This window comes from Melanotaenia boesemani, chromosome 7 (assembly GCF_017639745.1).
Source record: "Melanotaenia boesemani isolate fMelBoe1 chromosome 7, fMelBoe1.pri, whole genome shotgun sequence".
Classification (NCBI taxonomy): domain Eukaryota; kingdom Metazoa; phylum Chordata; class Actinopteri; order Atheriniformes; family Melanotaeniidae; genus Melanotaenia; species Melanotaenia boesemani.
This window is the reverse complement of record NC_055688.1, coordinates 29,869,941-29,888,286: the sequence shown is the minus strand read 5'-3', so window position 1 is coordinate 29,888,286 and position 18,346 is coordinate 29,869,941. Positions and strand designations below refer to the sequence as shown.

Genomic DNA, 18,346 nt, shown 5'->3' with positions numbered 1-18,346 from the left:
CAGGGCTGAGGAGAATCAGAGAAAGATGAGGATGCATAAACACTCCTTGATTGCCTGTCCCTGAGAAGCTTTCCACCTCTGCACAAACCAAAGAAACATATGGATGGCATAAAAGGCTTTTTATAAGACAGTAAGAAGTTACAATAAATGCTATAAAGTAAGAAAAGATAAACTTTTCCTTCTTCTAATAGAGAAATTAAAAACAAACCTCCTGATTTCACTTTGTTAGTCCACACACACACACACACACAAAAAAAACTGTAATCCACAGCCATGGCTTTGCTGATCAAATCCCCCGAAAGAGATTGTTAGAAACACAGCAAAAGGCACCACAGCTGATTTTCAATCATGCGGCACCACAGGTTTCAGGTCAGACAGGTCTCTGAGGAGGGACAGTAATACAATAACCCAGTGGCAAGCCCCCATTTGGACATGTTGCCAAGGGGAGAAGCAAAAGGAATCCAACCATTCTTTACAGGTCAGTGGGAGGGCCTGTTTGAGACTCTGCTGTTCAAAATGACAAAGGCTGCTGACGAACACAGCCCAAGAACATCAAGTACCTATGGTTTCTGTGTCCTTGAAGGGAACACAAGGAGGTGGACAAGTACCACTGGGACCAGCAGGACACCCCTCTGCTCCCACTGTCCTGTCAACACACATGCACATAGTAGCCTCTAATCCCAGCGTTCAAAGGATAAAAACATATTTGTGCACATCACAGAAGTGGGTGATGCAGCAGAGATTAATCATCAAACATCTATCTGTAATACTGACTAATTTAATATGGATAAAATAATCTGATTTTTCTTGCTGACTCTGTTTCAGGCTATAATCAATAACTAAACAAAGCTGAGTTTACTCCCTTATGGTGACTGAACAAATGAAACAAACCAATATGAGACAGAGCGAGATATGAAGGGGGTGGGCTAAAACAAATGGTACTAAATGATTAAAAATGATGCAAGGCTGTCACCAGATGGCCACCATCTTTTCACTGTGAACTAATGTGCATTGCTGCCACATTTATTTTTCACAGCCTCCTTTTTTCTGTAGATACAACATGCAGTCTGCAGAGCTATCTATGACAATATCCGCTAACGTATGACTACATACTTCTTATTCAAATTAGACTTTTGTCTGTAGTGCAGAAAGTTGACATATGGGTTCACATCCATGCACAAACACGCATACTAGCACGCACACACAAATACACCAGCCCCAAGTCTGTTTATTTTACATCTAGCTCAATTCTCACGACTCCTCCGGCAAGCCAGAGGGATCAGTACCATATTTATGCAATTCGCACAAGTTAGAATACTCTTCAGGTTTTTTGATCTTACTTTCTCATTTCAGACAAAAGCTCACTTCATTTGTGGTATACAAGTGTCATCGTGCTGCTTCCAAACTGGAGACTAACCATTAGCTTTTGGCTAAGATAATGTGAGCTAGAAATGGTCTGACATTTTGCCATGACTGTTGGCTCTGACCACAAGTCAGTGCAGAGTAGGAGTCAATATGAGGGTGAGGGATGGACTTCAGAATTATGCTGGGTACTTCACCCGGACATGCCAGGATGGAAAGAAAGAAAAAGAAAAGAAAATAAGAAGGCAGAGAGGGGAAGGACAAATGGAGATAAGCTCTTGCCTAGTTTGGCTACTCGCTGTCTCAAGTGCTGATCTGCTCTGCTCTCAGCCTCAGGCTTTAGCCTCAGCCTCCTCCACAGCTCCCTGCGTCTCTCGCAGCATGGAGCCCATCTGATCTGCCACACAAGCCCACGCCAACTCTCATTAAACACTTTGGAGAGTTAGACAAAAATACAGATGAGCCTCCCTGGCTTCACACTTTTCCAATGAGAAGTGGGAGCTCACATTTAGATACAAGAGTCACTGCCATTGTGGATAGCTGTGGGGAGAGTTTTGTTACTGATGGTGTCAGTCTGTAGAAGCTCATATATTATATCTGTACAAAAATATGCTCCCGTGGTATTACGGAGGAGTTCTACTAGTTTTTAAATGTAGAACATCAATTGGCCGTCGGCATTTCAACAAGAAATATGTGTAACTACTTGGCCGGGCAATGCAGAAGCAAATTACAGCTTTTAGATATTGTTGAATCCAAATTTAAACTGATTTGCTACCAGTGAATGCTCATTGAGATGACAGCATCTTTGATCCCTAAAGAATGAATGCGGCAAAATTCCGAAGACCAATGCGTTACAAGCAGAACAGACTGCAACTGCAAACTACACAGAATCAGGAGCTTAACCCAAATCCAGTTTCCTGTTACCCATTTCAAAGCCCCTGATGCTGAAAGTTCAATGCACTTGAGAGCTATGATCAACATAGAAACTCAAGTTTAGATTATTAATGAAGTCTTGATACAAGACCAGCATTAAATCGTGTAATTTTTAGAACAGTGCAAAAACAAAGGCAGTGAAAAGGAAAAAGAAATGTCTCTCAAAGCTGACATAAGAAACAAAGAACACTACTTCTGAATTGAAATGTCATCTGTGTCTGCATGAATAACATGATGTCTATCTGCAGGATTATATCTCCCCATGCATTTCCTTCCCCTCTCTGGTAGGCTGGCCTGTTGCCCCTTCCTGATTGTGACTATGAGAGTCTGCATTCATGCTTTCAGGTTGGTGAGTCATTCCTTTGTAAACCATGTTGAATCAAAACGAAGATTCTTATGTATATGAAGGATGTCATTGCTGAGATATGAGAGATGGTAGGTGACAAAAAGGACAGGAGCAGCCAGCATTTCAAAGGCATGTCTTTGGGTACACAAGGGACTTCTGTACCACTTGTGACTAGAAACAACAGCTTATCATCCCCAGATTTTGGTGTAAGGGGGACTTTGGCCTTCAGGGCTCCCCTCTGTAGGTGTAGACAGCTGGGGCTATCTGTGCCACTGATGTTACAGGTGTCAGACAGGTAACGAGTGAGACAGGGAGGCAGAGACTGCACTCAATTGTCAAACTACAGCACTGACAGGTGTAAGTGGGGTCACGCTGTTCTAGCATCCTTCATCAACAGATGGAAAAAGAGTTCTTTCTTTCTTGAAATCTCTGTAGAATGTGTTCACAGGACATAAAAGAGTTTTTGCCTCAGCATCCCAATTGCTGGAATTACACACTTTTTCTCCTTGTGGAGTAAGAGAAATTGAGGAGGGAGGAGTTTGGTCTAACAATAGCAGCTTGGACTGACATTAATCTCTTTAAGCTCATGGAGGTCAGTACCCTGCTTTGCTGTGGAGGAATGTCAAGCATCCCTGGACACCCCTCTAATTCTAATTCCATTACCAGTTGCCCCAGCTCCAATAATTTCAATTCCTTCCAGATCCCAATGCTGCGTTGCACATTTCTGTTTCTTTTGTCTTCCTCCTGCTGTATTCCAGTGGGCCATGTTACTTACATTCATGCTTGACATCTAGTGATGTCTTTACATGGGAGATGAGTAACACAACACCCTGATTCACTGAGGAAGATAACCTTTGTTTTAGGCAGGGAGAAGCTGCCACTGCCAGAGGTGTTGTATTTCCTTTTCAGCTATTTACTGAGCGTGGGAGATTTCTCCTGCGGTCATCATGGCTACAGCGTCCTGGCCGTCTGTCCTCGCACCGATCTGCTCTCAGCCAAACATCCAGCTTATATACAATCACTCAGGCTTTCTCTCCTCTCTCATTGCTCCTGTTGTTTCTCTCTTTGCCTTTGTTCTTTCTTACCTTGTATCTGATTCCATCTGTCTCTTTCCCTGCTTCCACCTTACACCTCTGTTTTCCTGTCCTCCTCTCATCTCCCCCTGTCAGGGGGGCTAATGTGGGACTGCAAATGAGGCAGCTTGACTTCCATCTCAGGCTCCAAGAGATCAATATGTGTTGCTCACTATCAGGCAGGACAACTCTATGCCTCTTCGATGCTCTCACAAGGGAAACCGAGCTAGCAAATGAAATGCCCTCAACTCTTCTCACGTAAACATGGCATGCAAGCCACCATAACTCAGCTTTTTATTGCCCATATTCACTACACAGCTTGAGCTGCAAATAATAACAAATGTACTAGTTGGTGTCACACAATACCATGGCTTGGACCATGTCTCTTCAAGCAGAAATGTTTCTGAAATACAAGCTGGGTCGGTGCACGGGGCAGATGATAAAGAGGTATATGTACAAAGTGTGATAATAAATCACCTGTAGGATGATAACACCTTATTTTTAAGGCTTTAGTCTCTGACATTGCAGTGTAAGCGATCTAATTGCAGTAAGCAACAAAAGGCTGTCATCTAAAAAAAAAAAAAACTACAAACACTACAAAGTGCTGGTGTTAAAGAGTGGCCAAAATAAAGATGATTTGATGACTTCAAGATGCAAAAAAATGCAAAAAGGAAGCCACAGGAAGCCAAGCGCCGCAGGACAAACAGGGTTGCCTGGGAGTTACCTGGACAGGTGGCCACACAGGCACTTTTCTGGACGTTCTGCCCCTCACAGGATGTGCCTCCATTCAGTGGCGTGGGATTGGTGCAGCTCCGGCTCCTCTTCTGCCAGCCACGCCCACACACAGCACTGCAGGACGACCAGGTGGTCCACGTGGACCAGCCGCCGTTGACTGTCAGACCGGCGCCAAGGAAAGGTGGGGGGGTGGGATGGAAAGGTGAGGTAGAGGGAAGGTTGGAAGGAGGGATGGATGAATGAGGGGACAGAGCAGCCAGGATTACCCGACATGCAGAAAGGAAAAGACGTGCGCTGTGGTAGAAAAATCGTGACTGCTTTTACACTCCTTGGTTCTGCACTGCAAGGTGAGCACATGGAAGAGTAGGAGCAGAGGGGGCTGCTTCCTGTGCATGAGCTGGAATTACAGCCAAATGCAGTGAAAACAAAACGGCTTCAACAGGGAGCAGAAAATAATCTGACAGCTTGCCATCTTTTACCCTAAAAAAGGGAGTTGCTGCAAAGTAACCAGTGAACATTTTGAAAAATCCTAATTTTGCCATTATGCAAAAACATAACACAAAACACTCATTATAAAGTCAGAATATAATCACTGTAAAGCTGTGCCCTTTAAAGCCACTGCTCATGGTCATACATGCATAAAAAAACAACACCTGCTCCTTGGAAATGCCAACTCACAACTGAAAAATAGCTACACGGTAACATGGTTTTCCCAGCAAATCGAAATGTCCTTCACACATTCACCGCTGATTTCACACCACTACAAGTCATTCTTTAAACTCAAGTGTGCCTTGAATGGTAGAGAGCACCTCTGTATAATTTGTTCCTCTTTTATGTTTGAAACTTTTAGTTTCAAACATAAACACAAACTTAAACACAAACTCTGCACACTGAATTTCTTTTATTGCAACCACTTCCTGAACCAGCGCTCATGTTCTATGCCTTAACTATCAATTTGCACATAATTGATGCTATATAGTGTCTCTCAATTGTGGCAGGTAATTACATCAAATCATGCAGGTTCCGTCCCTGCGTCTACTACATTTCCCTTAGCTTATAAGGTACAAAGATTCCTGATTTATTGACCTGAATAGCACTGTCGTTCCCTGTCTGCACATACTCCTTTCCTAATTCGCCCCCTAACTCTCCCATGTGCTTGTCGTGGCTGAATCATTTCCTTGCCCTCTCTACGCAATTGATTGCTCGCCACAGTGAGGTAAATTGCCAGGCAACTCGGCCCCTGATTACCTCTTAGCACAGAGTGCAGTCACACCAGCCAGGCCTTGTTAAAATGCATCTCTGGCCCCCCGTTGAACTCCCATTGAAAAGTAGCGGTTATTATGACTTGCTACAGCTAGGTAGATTAACTAGCATGCTAGGCTGAGATGCTTCCAGTTAAATTATTTTTTCTTTTCCTTTTAGAACAGTTCTTCCTCTACCCCAGTAATACACTTAAATCTTATCACACACATTTAAATGGAAGAAGTTGAACATGTGAGCTGTTTAGTTTTCAATGTGTGAAAGTGATGGTCTGACAATGTAATTAAGGCAAACAATTGTTTTGAGAGTGTGAGTGCTCTTGCCCCTGCAGTAAATTTGACTCTAAATTTCTTCTAACAACAAACTAATCAATTACAATCAACAAGAGGCACAATTTAGCTCCTCATAGTTTTATACTTGAAGCCCAGAGTAGTGCATGATAATGCATGTTTTAACCGAATGCTTCAAAGTGATTTCAGTTGCGTACAGTGATAATGAACTCCTCAGCTGTGAGCTACAATTACAGCAATAAAAAACTCAAAGTTTGCACAGTTTAACAAAAAAAAGAAAAAAAAGAAAAAGAAGAAGAAGAAGAAGAAGAAGAAGAAGAAGAAGAAGAAGAAGAAGAAGAAGAAGTGCAGTGATATAAGACATAATCACTGCTGGTGTCTACATTACATAACATTCCTTTTGTTAAAGATGATTCAACAATTTCCTTTTAGTTTAAATGTAGAAAAATGACGTGTCATGTTGAAGAATCTAAAACTGCTGGTAAAATATACGGGCTTTTTTTTATGGACCACAATTGGATTATGTTTCTTTTCCTTTATTATAACTGATAATTTTCGCAAAAAGTTGTAATTATTGTAATTAAAAACATTTTCCAAGTGGGACGATTCCATGACTTTTTCCAGGAACTGTATGTGAATATTGAATTTAATGGCAGCAATACTCTATTATACATAGCTGGAAAGCCTGATTAGTCACCTTCATAACAATGTCCAGCTAGTAAGGAATGTGCTTCTGTGGAATGAGCAGCACAGTTAAACGTGTGAGTGGTGCAAAGCAAATAAAAATATGCCAACTGTATTCTCCTCTTGGTATTCACTCTTGTTTTGAGATTCAATTGCTACCAGGTGTGTGCCAGTGTCAGATGAATAACTGGCACCTAATAATTGATAGACATATCGGAATGAGACGGAGCCAGTGGTGATCCCATATCTCCAGAATCTATGACATAACTCCATCCCCCAGGATGACAACACTTTCTCCCACAGATCCAGGATCATCAGAGTAACTCCAGAATTTGGAAATGGAGCGGATGGACTGGCCGGCTGTGAGACCATAAGTCAACCCAAATGAACACTTGCGGGACCATCTTGGGTGTACTGCTTGTGCTAGAGTGACCAGTATCAACAGTAAAATATTGCAGGGGATTTTGAAGGCACCACCCACATGTTTAGCTGTGTTGCTCATCCCACAGAAACACAATCCTAACAAGTTATACCTCATTTTAAAGGTCTCTAATCCAGCTTTCCATCAATGTACACCAATTTGTATTATTAACGGGGAGAAATACAAATACAGACTTACTTTTTGTGTCAATTTATTTTTCATCATCATTATTGTTGTTTTTAAATTTAATCTTATTTGCTCTACATTTTTTTAATTACAAATAACTTACACAGATCACACATTTGTAAATTTCATTTTATTCTAATGCTGAAAAAGTTTCATTGCTCTTTGTTGTTGCAAAAGCTGCAATTCTCAGAGTAGTAATTTTTCAACAGTTAAATACTTTTGACCATACAATGTCCATAATAAATAAAAAATACATAAAGAATAAATAAATATGAAAGATAAACCTTTCAAACAGATCTTGAAACGTATAATAGTGAATGGTGGTGTGATTCTCTGCAGAGACTGAGGCTGTTACTTTTCCCTAAAATAAAGTTTGAAAAAATGTTAAATAAACAAACACACTTTTATTTGAATATCTAAATACAAAAAGTCACACAGCTGCTGACTCTGTTTCTTCCTCTGAGCTCCTCCAACACAACAGTCAAGTCTGTCTTGGAATGTCTGTAATTTCCTTTACTTCATAATTTATGGGACAAAATCCAAAATACTGAAAAACTTCTCAGGCTATTTGGTGGTGATTTTACTTACATTTCGAACAGATATTCAGTCTGAAGTTTATTTTGTTGCTGTATTTAAAATTTCTGTGACTGCAATCTTTCAGCAAAGAGTACAACTTCTGTCTGTGACAACACAAGGGTCTAAAAACACAGCCATCAGTTTAAATGGCCATTTTATTGTGTTGATGTTTTTCCCACACACTTTGACGCTCAGTCAACAGAATGTCCACTTTCACTTCAAATTTACCAGAGTAAATTTACCCTTGCTTGGAGTAATGTAGTTCTGAGGAATTGTTTTCTATTGCTTGAAGATGAAACCACTACATAACAATCCATGAACAGTTGTTTCTTTCATTTCTTGCTTTGTTTGGTGACTGACTGCAGTGTCACTTCATCCAGCACAACTCTTGGAAAGTTTGAAAAACTGCAAAGCATAAATCTTAAGTATACATTTAATATAAAGCTATAACCTAAGTTTGAACAAATAACACACCATCGCTAGGTTGTTAGTTTGTTATATTTTACTTAGACAAGGACACAAGGGAAAAAGATTCATTTGTGGGTAGGGCTGCAACGATTAGTCGACGTTGTCGACAATAGTCGACAATAAAAATAGTCGACAATGAATTTAGCCATCGACTATTGTCGGCAAAAAAAAAAAAAAAAAAAAAAACTACAGAGTGAGACATCGTCTTCTAATCCTATCTCTGCTGAGAGTTGCACAATGCACATGCGCAAAGAGGGGAAAAAATATAGAACGAGACATCGTCTTCTTTCTTTTTTTATCTCTGCTGAGAGTTGCACATGCGCCATAAAGTCCGTCAGGGGAAAAATATGGTGGCGGAGCAGGGAGGAAAACCGCGGCGGAGAACGTTAAAAGTGTGGGATAACTTCACGTTAAACTTACAAAATAAATTAAATACATGTGAGATTTGTAAAGCGGCCCTTGTGTACCACGGAAGTACGTCTGCAATGCTCGAACATTTAAAGAGGAGGCACGTCGAACTTACTTAACAACCTCATGCAAGATTTCAAAGCTGAAATTGAAATAAGATCCATATATAATAATCATGAGATACATAATCCGATTGGTCGACTAGTCGTTTTAATAGTCGGTGACTAATCGACCATCAGAATAGTCATTAGTTGCAGCCCTATTTGTAGGGTAGCGCCCTGCCTTTACAGCCCTCTGTAAAATCTCTTCTTTTTTTCCTGGGCAACCAAAATAAAAACAGACGATGTGTCAGACATTGTGCCAAATTCTACCTTTCTCATTCACAAAGTGATTTTCATTATTATCCCCACGTGATTTCTGTGTCCTGTTTGCATGCAGCTGCAAGTTAAAAGAGGCTGTAATGCATGGAGGCTTTCATAGTGCCAGCATCAGTGGAATCCTCTGTGATCGGAAACATGGTGTTTCTCTGCATTTTAATAAAGGTCAGTGTGCTTATCAAGCCAAGGCATTATTTACAGTTTGCTTTTAATTCTATTTCTCTTCTCTAACTGGATCCACAACAGAGGAAGATGGTAGCCATGACATCAGAGATTGCCAGCTTTGTCAGAGTGGCTGCCAGTATATTTCACTAATGTGAAAGACTTACTATTGTAATTCATTGCTTGGAAAAAAATAAAAATAAAGCTATTGTGTGCAAGCTGTAATGTTATGCCACATACTTGTTACAGTGTATTTTGCATTTAGTGCAACTACATCTGAACATAATAGTGGGTGAAGATGTGCATCCAGATATGTTTGATAGAAGAGAGCATGCAGGGGTTAATGTGTAAATGAGGAATAACAGATGCAAACACAAAACTATTCTTCTGAGCTGTAAGGTTTGTATACTTTGCAGATAAATTGAGCCTGGACCTTTGGTGCAGCTCTTTGACTTCTGTTAAAAGAAGTTATCATCACCTACCATAGACCAGGACTGTGGCAGAGGTGCTTTTGCGGCGAGCAACAATGTTTTTGGCCACGCATGTGTAGTTGCCTGTGTCAGCCAGTCGGGCTTTTTTGATGACAAGATTATGGTCAGCCGTGATGAAGAAATTGGGGTCACTCCCTGGGTCGATCACATCCTCGTTTCTCTGCCACTCCACCTGAAAATAAATATATAGGATCGGTCAAATTTCCCTGAAACGCCACAGAAATGGTCTAAAGCAGCCGGGCACGTTGATGTGACACTTGCACATGCAAGGACATGTTTTTCTTTTCTGATGAAATCAGACAGAAAAAAACATAAGAATTCACATATATATTTTACTGATGTGTATATTTATTGCTTTACAGCAGCAACGTCTACTCTGTAGCTGCTGGACTTCTCTTCAGCTGTCGGTGGTCTGTGAACAAAGACTACAATGCTTTGTGTAGTTTCTGCATTTACGTGCAAAAGCCAGAACTGATGTTATTCCTTTCCCAGTGTACTTTCAGCGTGGCTTGCTTGTTTTTCTGCTCTCACTTGACCTTGTGCTGTCTCAAGAGAAGCAATGGTATGGCAGCATTGTTGTTGGTATTACTGCCAGTTGCGATACCGCATGTAATTGGACTTTCTTCCTTTTGTGCACTTTCTCTGTTTTCTCCCATGGTGACTTCTGCTCTGATGTTCTTTTCTGCTGAACTGCAGTTGGCACCTTCCTTCCAATTTCTCTGCAAACTGTCCCCACACTGTTGAGCTGTGATTGGCTCGTCTACTGTCTCTGGTCTCTGGGCTGTCTGAGTGGCTAGCTTGAGCTCCTGTTGCGTTGTTATTAGAGCAGTTAGTGCCTATCTGGGACTGGGAGGATGCAGCACACGAGGTAAAACAGCTGGTTCCACTCTGGTCCTCTAAACACAGACACACCAGTGAGGGACGAGGAGGGACGTCAACAGAACAAGAGTGCTTATGAGAGACACTGTGTGCAGGAACAGCAGAGACACAGAGCAAGATAAGGACAGAGAGTGAGGCAAATAGACCCAATTATAAATAGGTCTTTAGAGATGCCAAAGGAGGAGCTAAGCCTCCAAGACTATCCTGAATGATGCAAGCAGATGATGTGATGTATGGCTTCTCAAAGATGTAAGACAGATAATAAATCAATAATGGAGAATAATTAGAGGTGTAATTTATCTGTACAGAGTTGTCTGTTCCCTGGTGGAATGGTGGAGATGTTGTGAATCTAAGCCGAATCCACTTTTTAATCTTTGTCCTCCTGGTGGGGAAAGGGTTAACAGATGCAGGATGTGAGCCTATAAATATCTGCTGTATCTGTGTCTCACCTCGGCTTGTGGCACTCCCTCGGGGGGATGGCAGCGCAGTAACACCTCCTGGTCCAATGCCACCTCTTTACCCTGCGGCTCCTCCTCAAAGTTCTTTCTCAGGTCTTGCAGACGTAAATATGGGGGAGGAAACATAACCAATTAGGATATTTCTAAGAGTTAGTGACATTTGAAAGAAATCCTTCCATTTAAAAAAAAAAAAAAAAAAGGCCAGGTAATGTTTCTAAATTCCACTCTTGAAATGTCCACCCATGGCCTCACTGAGCATGTCGGACTCTAGTTGGCCCCTAAGCTGCAGTGGGATCTGTGGCACCAACTATGTTGCTTATTACAGGCTGCCTGGCTGGTTCAGAGATGTTTGTCTGCTGCCAGAGGGACCGGCATCGAGCAAAAGCAATTGCATTACCCCTCACTCCCACCCACCCTGCTCTCTCCGGCATCCGCCAGCCTCCAGCCTCCATCTGTATGACGGCTTGGAGCAGCCACACGAAAACAAAGCCCTGAGGCGGCTGGACAAGAGCTCCTGCAAGCCTGGCTGACTGCATGGGGCTTCACATTACGTCTCATTGAGCACTCTTACTGCTGCACCAAGTCCTGCCATATATTTGTCTGTAAGCCCCGGCTGTGAATTACACAGGTAAAAGTGGCAGTATTTGCTCCTTGTGGGGAATATAACTGTAGGTCTATTTGTACTAGATTAGCTGGGCAGGCTGCTTCTATCTGGTGGGGTGGTGCAAATATCATGTGTTCACCCCACGTTTTGACACGGAGGGAAGCAATGTGTTACTGTTTTGGGTTTTTGTGAATTCTTTTAAACCGATGTTGAGCCTGTCCTGACTAATCATACTGACAGATATATTAAAGAAAGCAGACGGTTTGACAACACAGAATTTAAGTAAAGCCAATACCAAAGGACTGGAGAAGGCTTTAGATGTAGCGGTCCCAAAAGGCTCCAAAGCATGAGATTAATATGGGGAGTGCATGAATATCAGGAATGTGTGTTTATACGCTGCTATTAGAGCATGTGTGTGTTCTTATCTTACATCTATCAGATTTTTTCTAAGCTCTTTAACAAGGGTAGATAATGAATGTGTGTTTTCAAAATGCCTGGTGGCTCAGAGACTGCGCTGCGTTTGGCTCTGTCTAGAATAATACATATTTATGTGGGAATTAATACACAGAATGCTTTAAAATGCTCAAATGTAAAATGGCTCCTTCTAATAAAGCTTTTGAGGCTGCAGCGAGGGATGTGTCTGTGTTCCCCAGACAGATTTATGATTGCTGCACAGCAATAAATTTCAAATCTGTTTTTATTCTAGTTACTTTCACAGGGATTATTGCTGATATACTGTAGCTTGTGAAAAATATGCTCATGAATACCCAAATTCAGTGTTACACTTTTTTTTTTAAACTGCTTTCATGCAGATGCATTATTTTCTACTTTCCCCTTCCATGGTGTGATATTTTTGTCTTATAAGTAGAAACACAGGAAGATCTTTTTTACTAAACTCTGTGGTACAACCGATCGTAATGCTCTGAGTTAATTGTTAAATGAAAGTCAGTCCCTTACTAATCTTTCTCTCTCAAACAAGATCCTGCAAATACCCTCTTATAAATAACTGAAACACACAATATGTCAGCACCTTGTTAGGCAGCTCATGCATCTGACACTGAGATAATTTTGAAGTGCACTTACAAGCAATCCTGATGTACGCTTTCTGGCTCTTCTGGGTTCCGGTGGTGCTCCAGGCGACGCATTGACACCAGTACTCATCGAGGCCGAAGATCTTCTCCACCTGCTGTCTGGTAATTTCAATCGTCACCTGCATGACTGGCAGTGCTGCAAAAACAAGCAAAGACACAACAGTTAAAATGGTGAACATGGGGTCTGAAAGAGGCTAATCCTTGTCGGCTTACATGCCCACAAGAAGAGTTAAATGACAGAGAGAAAAACAAATTAGCTAAACTGAAACCTTTGGAGAATTTTGTACCTTGAACTAAATCAGCAAAGTAATTTTGAAAAAATAAAAAAGAAGCCTGGCAGAATAAACAGGAAACCATAATCATATATAAACAGAGTGCTTGTTAACTGAGGAAAATGAGATGAGAGCCTCACAGTTATCCTTGGTGTAAATTTGCAGGGCGTTAAAACGGCAACAGTGGGGAAAGAACACGGAAGTGCTAAACAAACACTGCAAACAAAAATACTTTGTAGGAGGAAGGAGAAGGGGAGAGTTCACAATCTACAAAACATTTTCACAACAGGGTTGATATAGGAGATGCTGCTGTAACGCATGGTAAAAATAGCTTTATTGCTCTTCTAGAGGAAAGAAAGACAAGTAAAAACAAGACAAAATTGTGACTAAATTCATTCTGTTAAACTATCCAGATGATGCAGTTTTGTCGTATTGTCAGTCCATGTTTTTTTCCCCCCTTTTTTTTTATTGAGAAGCACTCCTCATTTCATTTCCCTTTGCCCCTATAGTTGAGATTTGAAATCTAGAGGTATTTCTTTAGTATATTAAGCTGCGACCTTGATCCCCTCCACATGCACCTCTGTGTCTTCGCTCTGATTTTTGTTCCTGAGCTTAAAGCTTCCTCTCCATTTCATATTTTTTGTTTTGGAGGGAAGCATTTATATGAACAGAGAACGTTTTTAAGTCACAGAGGACACGTCCTGGAGACTGACGGAAGAAGCAAACACAGTCCAGTATATTCAAATTCAACCAGGAGCCTCTCTTCAACTTTCATTTGCATAAAAGCACTTTGTGACACTCTTACTCTCTACTGACACACTTGATCTGTCTGGACTGATCATTTCCGGCTCCAGACTGAAGCGGTACCTGCCATGAAACCAAGCCTATACAGCAGTTACATACAGCTGTTATGATGCATCAAACCAAACATGATGTTTTTTTTTTTTTCTTGTTTCGTTTGTTTTTGGAAACAATTATATCCAAAATCTCGGATGCTCTGTGCAGGCCTGTGTGAGTGCAGGCTGGCCGTACGGTGACATGAGCTGTTGGGGAGGAAAGTGGAGCGCCTCCATCGCCAGCGGCAGCCACACACAGTGATAAGTAGCTGTGAGGGTCACTGGCAGACCGCCATGTATTAGTGTCTAAGTGCGGCAGATTTTGCTATATGTGATCACAGCAAATGTGACTACATGTGCTGGGAATCCAGCCCTGGAGCACCACTCGGAGCATCAACAACACCCCGTGCTGTGTATGAGTTTCCACCAACATGTTCATGTATGTGCTTCATGAGCAGCTCATTTCAGAAGTACAAAATGGTGATATAAAAACTGGATTTCATTACTTTTATATTTTTCTACCAAAACAGGTCAGAAACTGATTAATTTCAAAAAGAAAGCTGGACTGAGAGACCCTCATTTACTCCTTTTGTCTCTCCAAAGTCAAGGTCTTTTTTTTAGGTGTGTTTATGTGATGATGTGTGTGAGTGTGGACTGAGAGTTTTTTTTTTTTTTTTATTATCACAGGCTGATAGAGCACCTAAAAGCCAAAACATGTGGATAAAGTAACTAAATGGACACAGCAGAGAATGAACAAGTGGAGCAGAAGAAATGCCTTTTTTTCTCCTTCAAATCAGCAGCATGACTGATTTGGCTTTCCCCTTAAAGGATTAAAAAAAAAAAGAACACCATTGTATTCACAAGTGGGAAAAGATTAATAGTTTATACATACATTGTTAGGAGATAAAGCTTATTCTTTTACATTTTGTATACACTTTCACAGAAAATAATAAAATTATTTTTCACTCATTATGAATTATTTATTTGCCAGTCGTTTAGAAATGTGCCAATCACAGCTTCTACACAAGGGAAAGGATTAAAAGCAAATTGATTTATTCCTTTTTATTCTTTCTGTTATACAGTACAAACATTATGTTTTGGTTGATAATTCCTGAAATGCACATGAAGGATGCATGAATTTAATCACAGCACATTTGCAGAGCGTAAACTTTTCAATCGATATACAGAATGGCCCCAAACCTGGAAGTTAAAACTAAACTTGAGAAATCCTTCCAGTTTTTCATGTAAAGGGCAAAAAGTAACTGATGGGCATGCTATAAGTTTGCAGCAGTTTGTGCACAAACTGTGCACAAGATGAGGAAATACAGTTTAATATATACATCTGAAATCTGACAGTAAGTGGTGTCCAGGCTCTTCTTACTGTATTATGTTACTTATCGCTGCTGTCGGGCAAAAACCTCCTATCTCTAAAAGTATAATTTTTCAAAAAATGAAAAAAACTGTATGGTTTTACAATAACTGGACATAATGTCATCAAACTTTGCATTGTGTTTAAATCATATATCTTTGGTTAAATATTTGTAAAACAACAGACAGACATAAAGGGTGACCAATAGTACTGATTTATGAAGGAAAACAAAAATCACGAATTTTGGACATAGGAGGTTTTTGCCCGACAGCAGCGTTATGTTACTTGCTGAATTCATGTGATTAATGCAAGCCTCCCTTTCTCTTTGAGTTAGAGGGTGAAAGGACTAAAGATTCATATGGAGATGCAAACCATGAACAATAGCAACCTGAGGTGAGAAATCCAAAGAAGAGCAATTTGAAGCTTTGCTTGCCAGGCTAATTGCATTCCGTTTCCTTATCTCTTCCTGTCTCTGTAATTACCTGCTTTCTGTGCCTGACACCTTCCAGTAATACTCCTCTGAGCCACTCTGTCCAATTTCACTCCAATTAATAACTAGGACAAAATAATCTCATCACTTTGTGAACAAAATATGAATCTTATTGCAGTTAATAGTGATGGGACAAGTTGTAATTTAAGGTTTGCTTTATTTGTAAGAGAGTAGGTAAAACAAAACTTTATGATCGCTTAGAAATGATTACTGATTTATAGAAAACTTTCTGGTACAATTATGTCTATATAGAATTAGCATCCTCAGCAGCCTCAAAGCTGTTTGGTCATAAAAAGAGTGAGGGGAAATTTGTACTTCCTTTCCTGCAAGACGCTAAGCATGCACTAAACATTCCTGCAAATTGAACATGGCACAATTCCCTCAGCCTAAGGTTTGCTCTGCAGACATTTAAATTAATTCATATCCCACATCTCAGTAAAATTCCAGTAAAAAAAAACATTTAAAGGGTGATTATGTTATAGACACCGTATGTCACACTTAAAGCTGGAACCCTGGTGTATTTATTTTTATTGGAGCACAGTGGGGTAACAGCACGATGTGCTTAAATACAGCATTTTCTTTTCTTTTTAGATTTATTTTAGAAAAGTACACATCCATTTTTAAAAATGCAAGGAAATCATGAGGGACTGACTAAAAGAATATTATGCATTCCCTTACCACTTTCAGTAAAAACAGTTCTGCTGGTGGTTCACATTACAACTCAGTGCTTGAATAGAGATAATAATAATAATAATAATAATAAAAATAATAATAATAATAATAATGATAATAAATACAATGTAAATCTTAATGTGTATTTTAGATGTTTTTTTTAATAACCTTGAAAGAAATCATGTTATGGAACATAATAGAATATTATAATGGAACAACACATAAAAAAAGACAAAAATACATTCATTGTTTTACGAAAATGATAAATACAATAGAAAAGAGCTACACAAGTCATAAAAAAAATATTATCACACTATCAGCATAAATAATATCAATATTCAGACATTTTGACATTAAATTAGACAAACATGAGTGACTACAAATAACCTACACACACTCAAGTTGAAGTAGAATAAAGCTACTAAGCTTAACAGAATATACTGAAGATTTTGTGTGCTTGTTTCTGGTAAATAGCATATTGTATCTATAATACTCCCAATATTGTGCAACCCTAATGATGAATTTTCATCCCAAAAGAATTTTTTCAGCTAAATAAGACAATGACCTTGCCGGAAGAGCATGAACAAGGTTGAGCACATACTCAATTTACAGTAATTTGGTAGTGCAGAACAAGGTTTTCTGCTCAGTGACATCCAGGAAGATTAAAAGTCCATCCAACTGTGATTGAATATGGAGCAAAAATTTCAGAATGTTGACTCAGAAAATGTGCGTTCGGCTCATTTCCATTTTCTGGTTTGGAAAGAATAAATTTGTCCGTGTAGTGTCACCAGAATTAGGCTTCGCTGCATGTGGCTGTCATAAACATAGCAGTGGTTGCTTTCTGGAAATAAACAGGTTGAAACAAAGAAAATGGAGAAAAATCTTCTGTTGGGTACGCTGTAACTATTCCTGTAACTATTCCTTTTCCATTTCATTGAGCGAGTACTGGCTATATTTAGTATTTTGAGGGAGAAACTGATGATTGTTAATAAGAACAGAAATGTGAGTGAAATGTTCTCTAAATAAGAACTGACCACTAGCAGACATTCACCTCTTTTCTAAAGAAGGCAAATACAAGAGAGCATAAAGTTTTTTTGTTTACTTTTTCCCCTAAATTAAGCAAGCTTTTTTTTTATTCATTTAATTTAACTACATCCATTTACCTTTTCTGATGTGCAATTTCAAAATGCCTATGTCTACTGCAAGTGTTACCTAATTAAATAAAACAACAAAACAAAAGAACAACCTGAACATGGGCAATGTTAAGGAGAGATTTCTGAAAAGGGACATAAATGTGCAGAACAAATGCAACTGTCAAAATCATCCAATTTCCTAATGGAAACTACACAAGTAATTCCCCGGGATTTAGATCTCCTAAACGCACAATTCTTGTCTGTGCTTAAAGCAAACACAGAGGAACCGTCTATAAAAGATAGTACATAAAAGCACCCAGTCTGTGGGTTCAAGCTCAGATGCCATGAAAACATTCTGTTCTTCCTCCAGACTTCCAGAGCTTTAAAAAATGAAACACAAGGAAAAAGAAGAAGAAGAAAAAAAAAAAAAAAAAAGAACTAGTGGAGCAGTTGCCAAGGGGTTGAGTTCATGAATAACCTGACCTTACTTTTGTATGATGAAGTTTATTGGACTCTTCAGGCAAGTATAAAACAAGCGATTGCAAGATCCACTCACACACACAAGTGCGAAGTATGTATCCATATTCACTGTGTTGCTTTAAATCTATGGCAAAGACAAGATTATTTACACATGCATTCCATTCAAATGTTGAAGATGAGGAGTAACAGTTAACAAAAGGAAAGAGGTCACACTGCGAGGGCACAGACGTCTTGTGCTGGATGTGTGTGTGTAAAATGTATGTGTGGAAATATGAATCTCCCCCTGAGCC

The 18,346-nt window shown here is 39.8% G+C and overlaps 1 protein-coding gene across 4 annotated transcripts in view; it reads right to left on the bottom strand.

Moving 5' to 3' along the window:
- The window catches only part of unc5a (unc-5 netrin receptor A), a 152,176-nt gene that overhangs the window by 31,974 nt on the left and 101,856 nt on the right, over positions 1-18,346 (bottom strand). For 2 of the 4 annotated variants that reach the window (XM_041990681.1, XM_041990682.1), the window contains exons 3-6: positions 12,797-12,940; positions 11,101-11,204; positions 9,764-9,944; positions 4,439-4,606 (exon numbers count right to left, since the gene is read on the bottom strand). In XM_041990681.1, the coding sequence (XP_041846615.1) occupies positions 4,439-4,606; positions 9,764-9,944; positions 11,101-11,204; positions 12,797-12,940 (597 nt within the window). The remainder of the gene's footprint in view (positions 1-4,438; positions 4,607-9,763; positions 9,945-11,100; positions 11,205-12,796; positions 12,941-18,346) is intronic. The other 2 variants (XM_041990683.1, XM_041990684.1) reach the window with 1 other exon arrangement.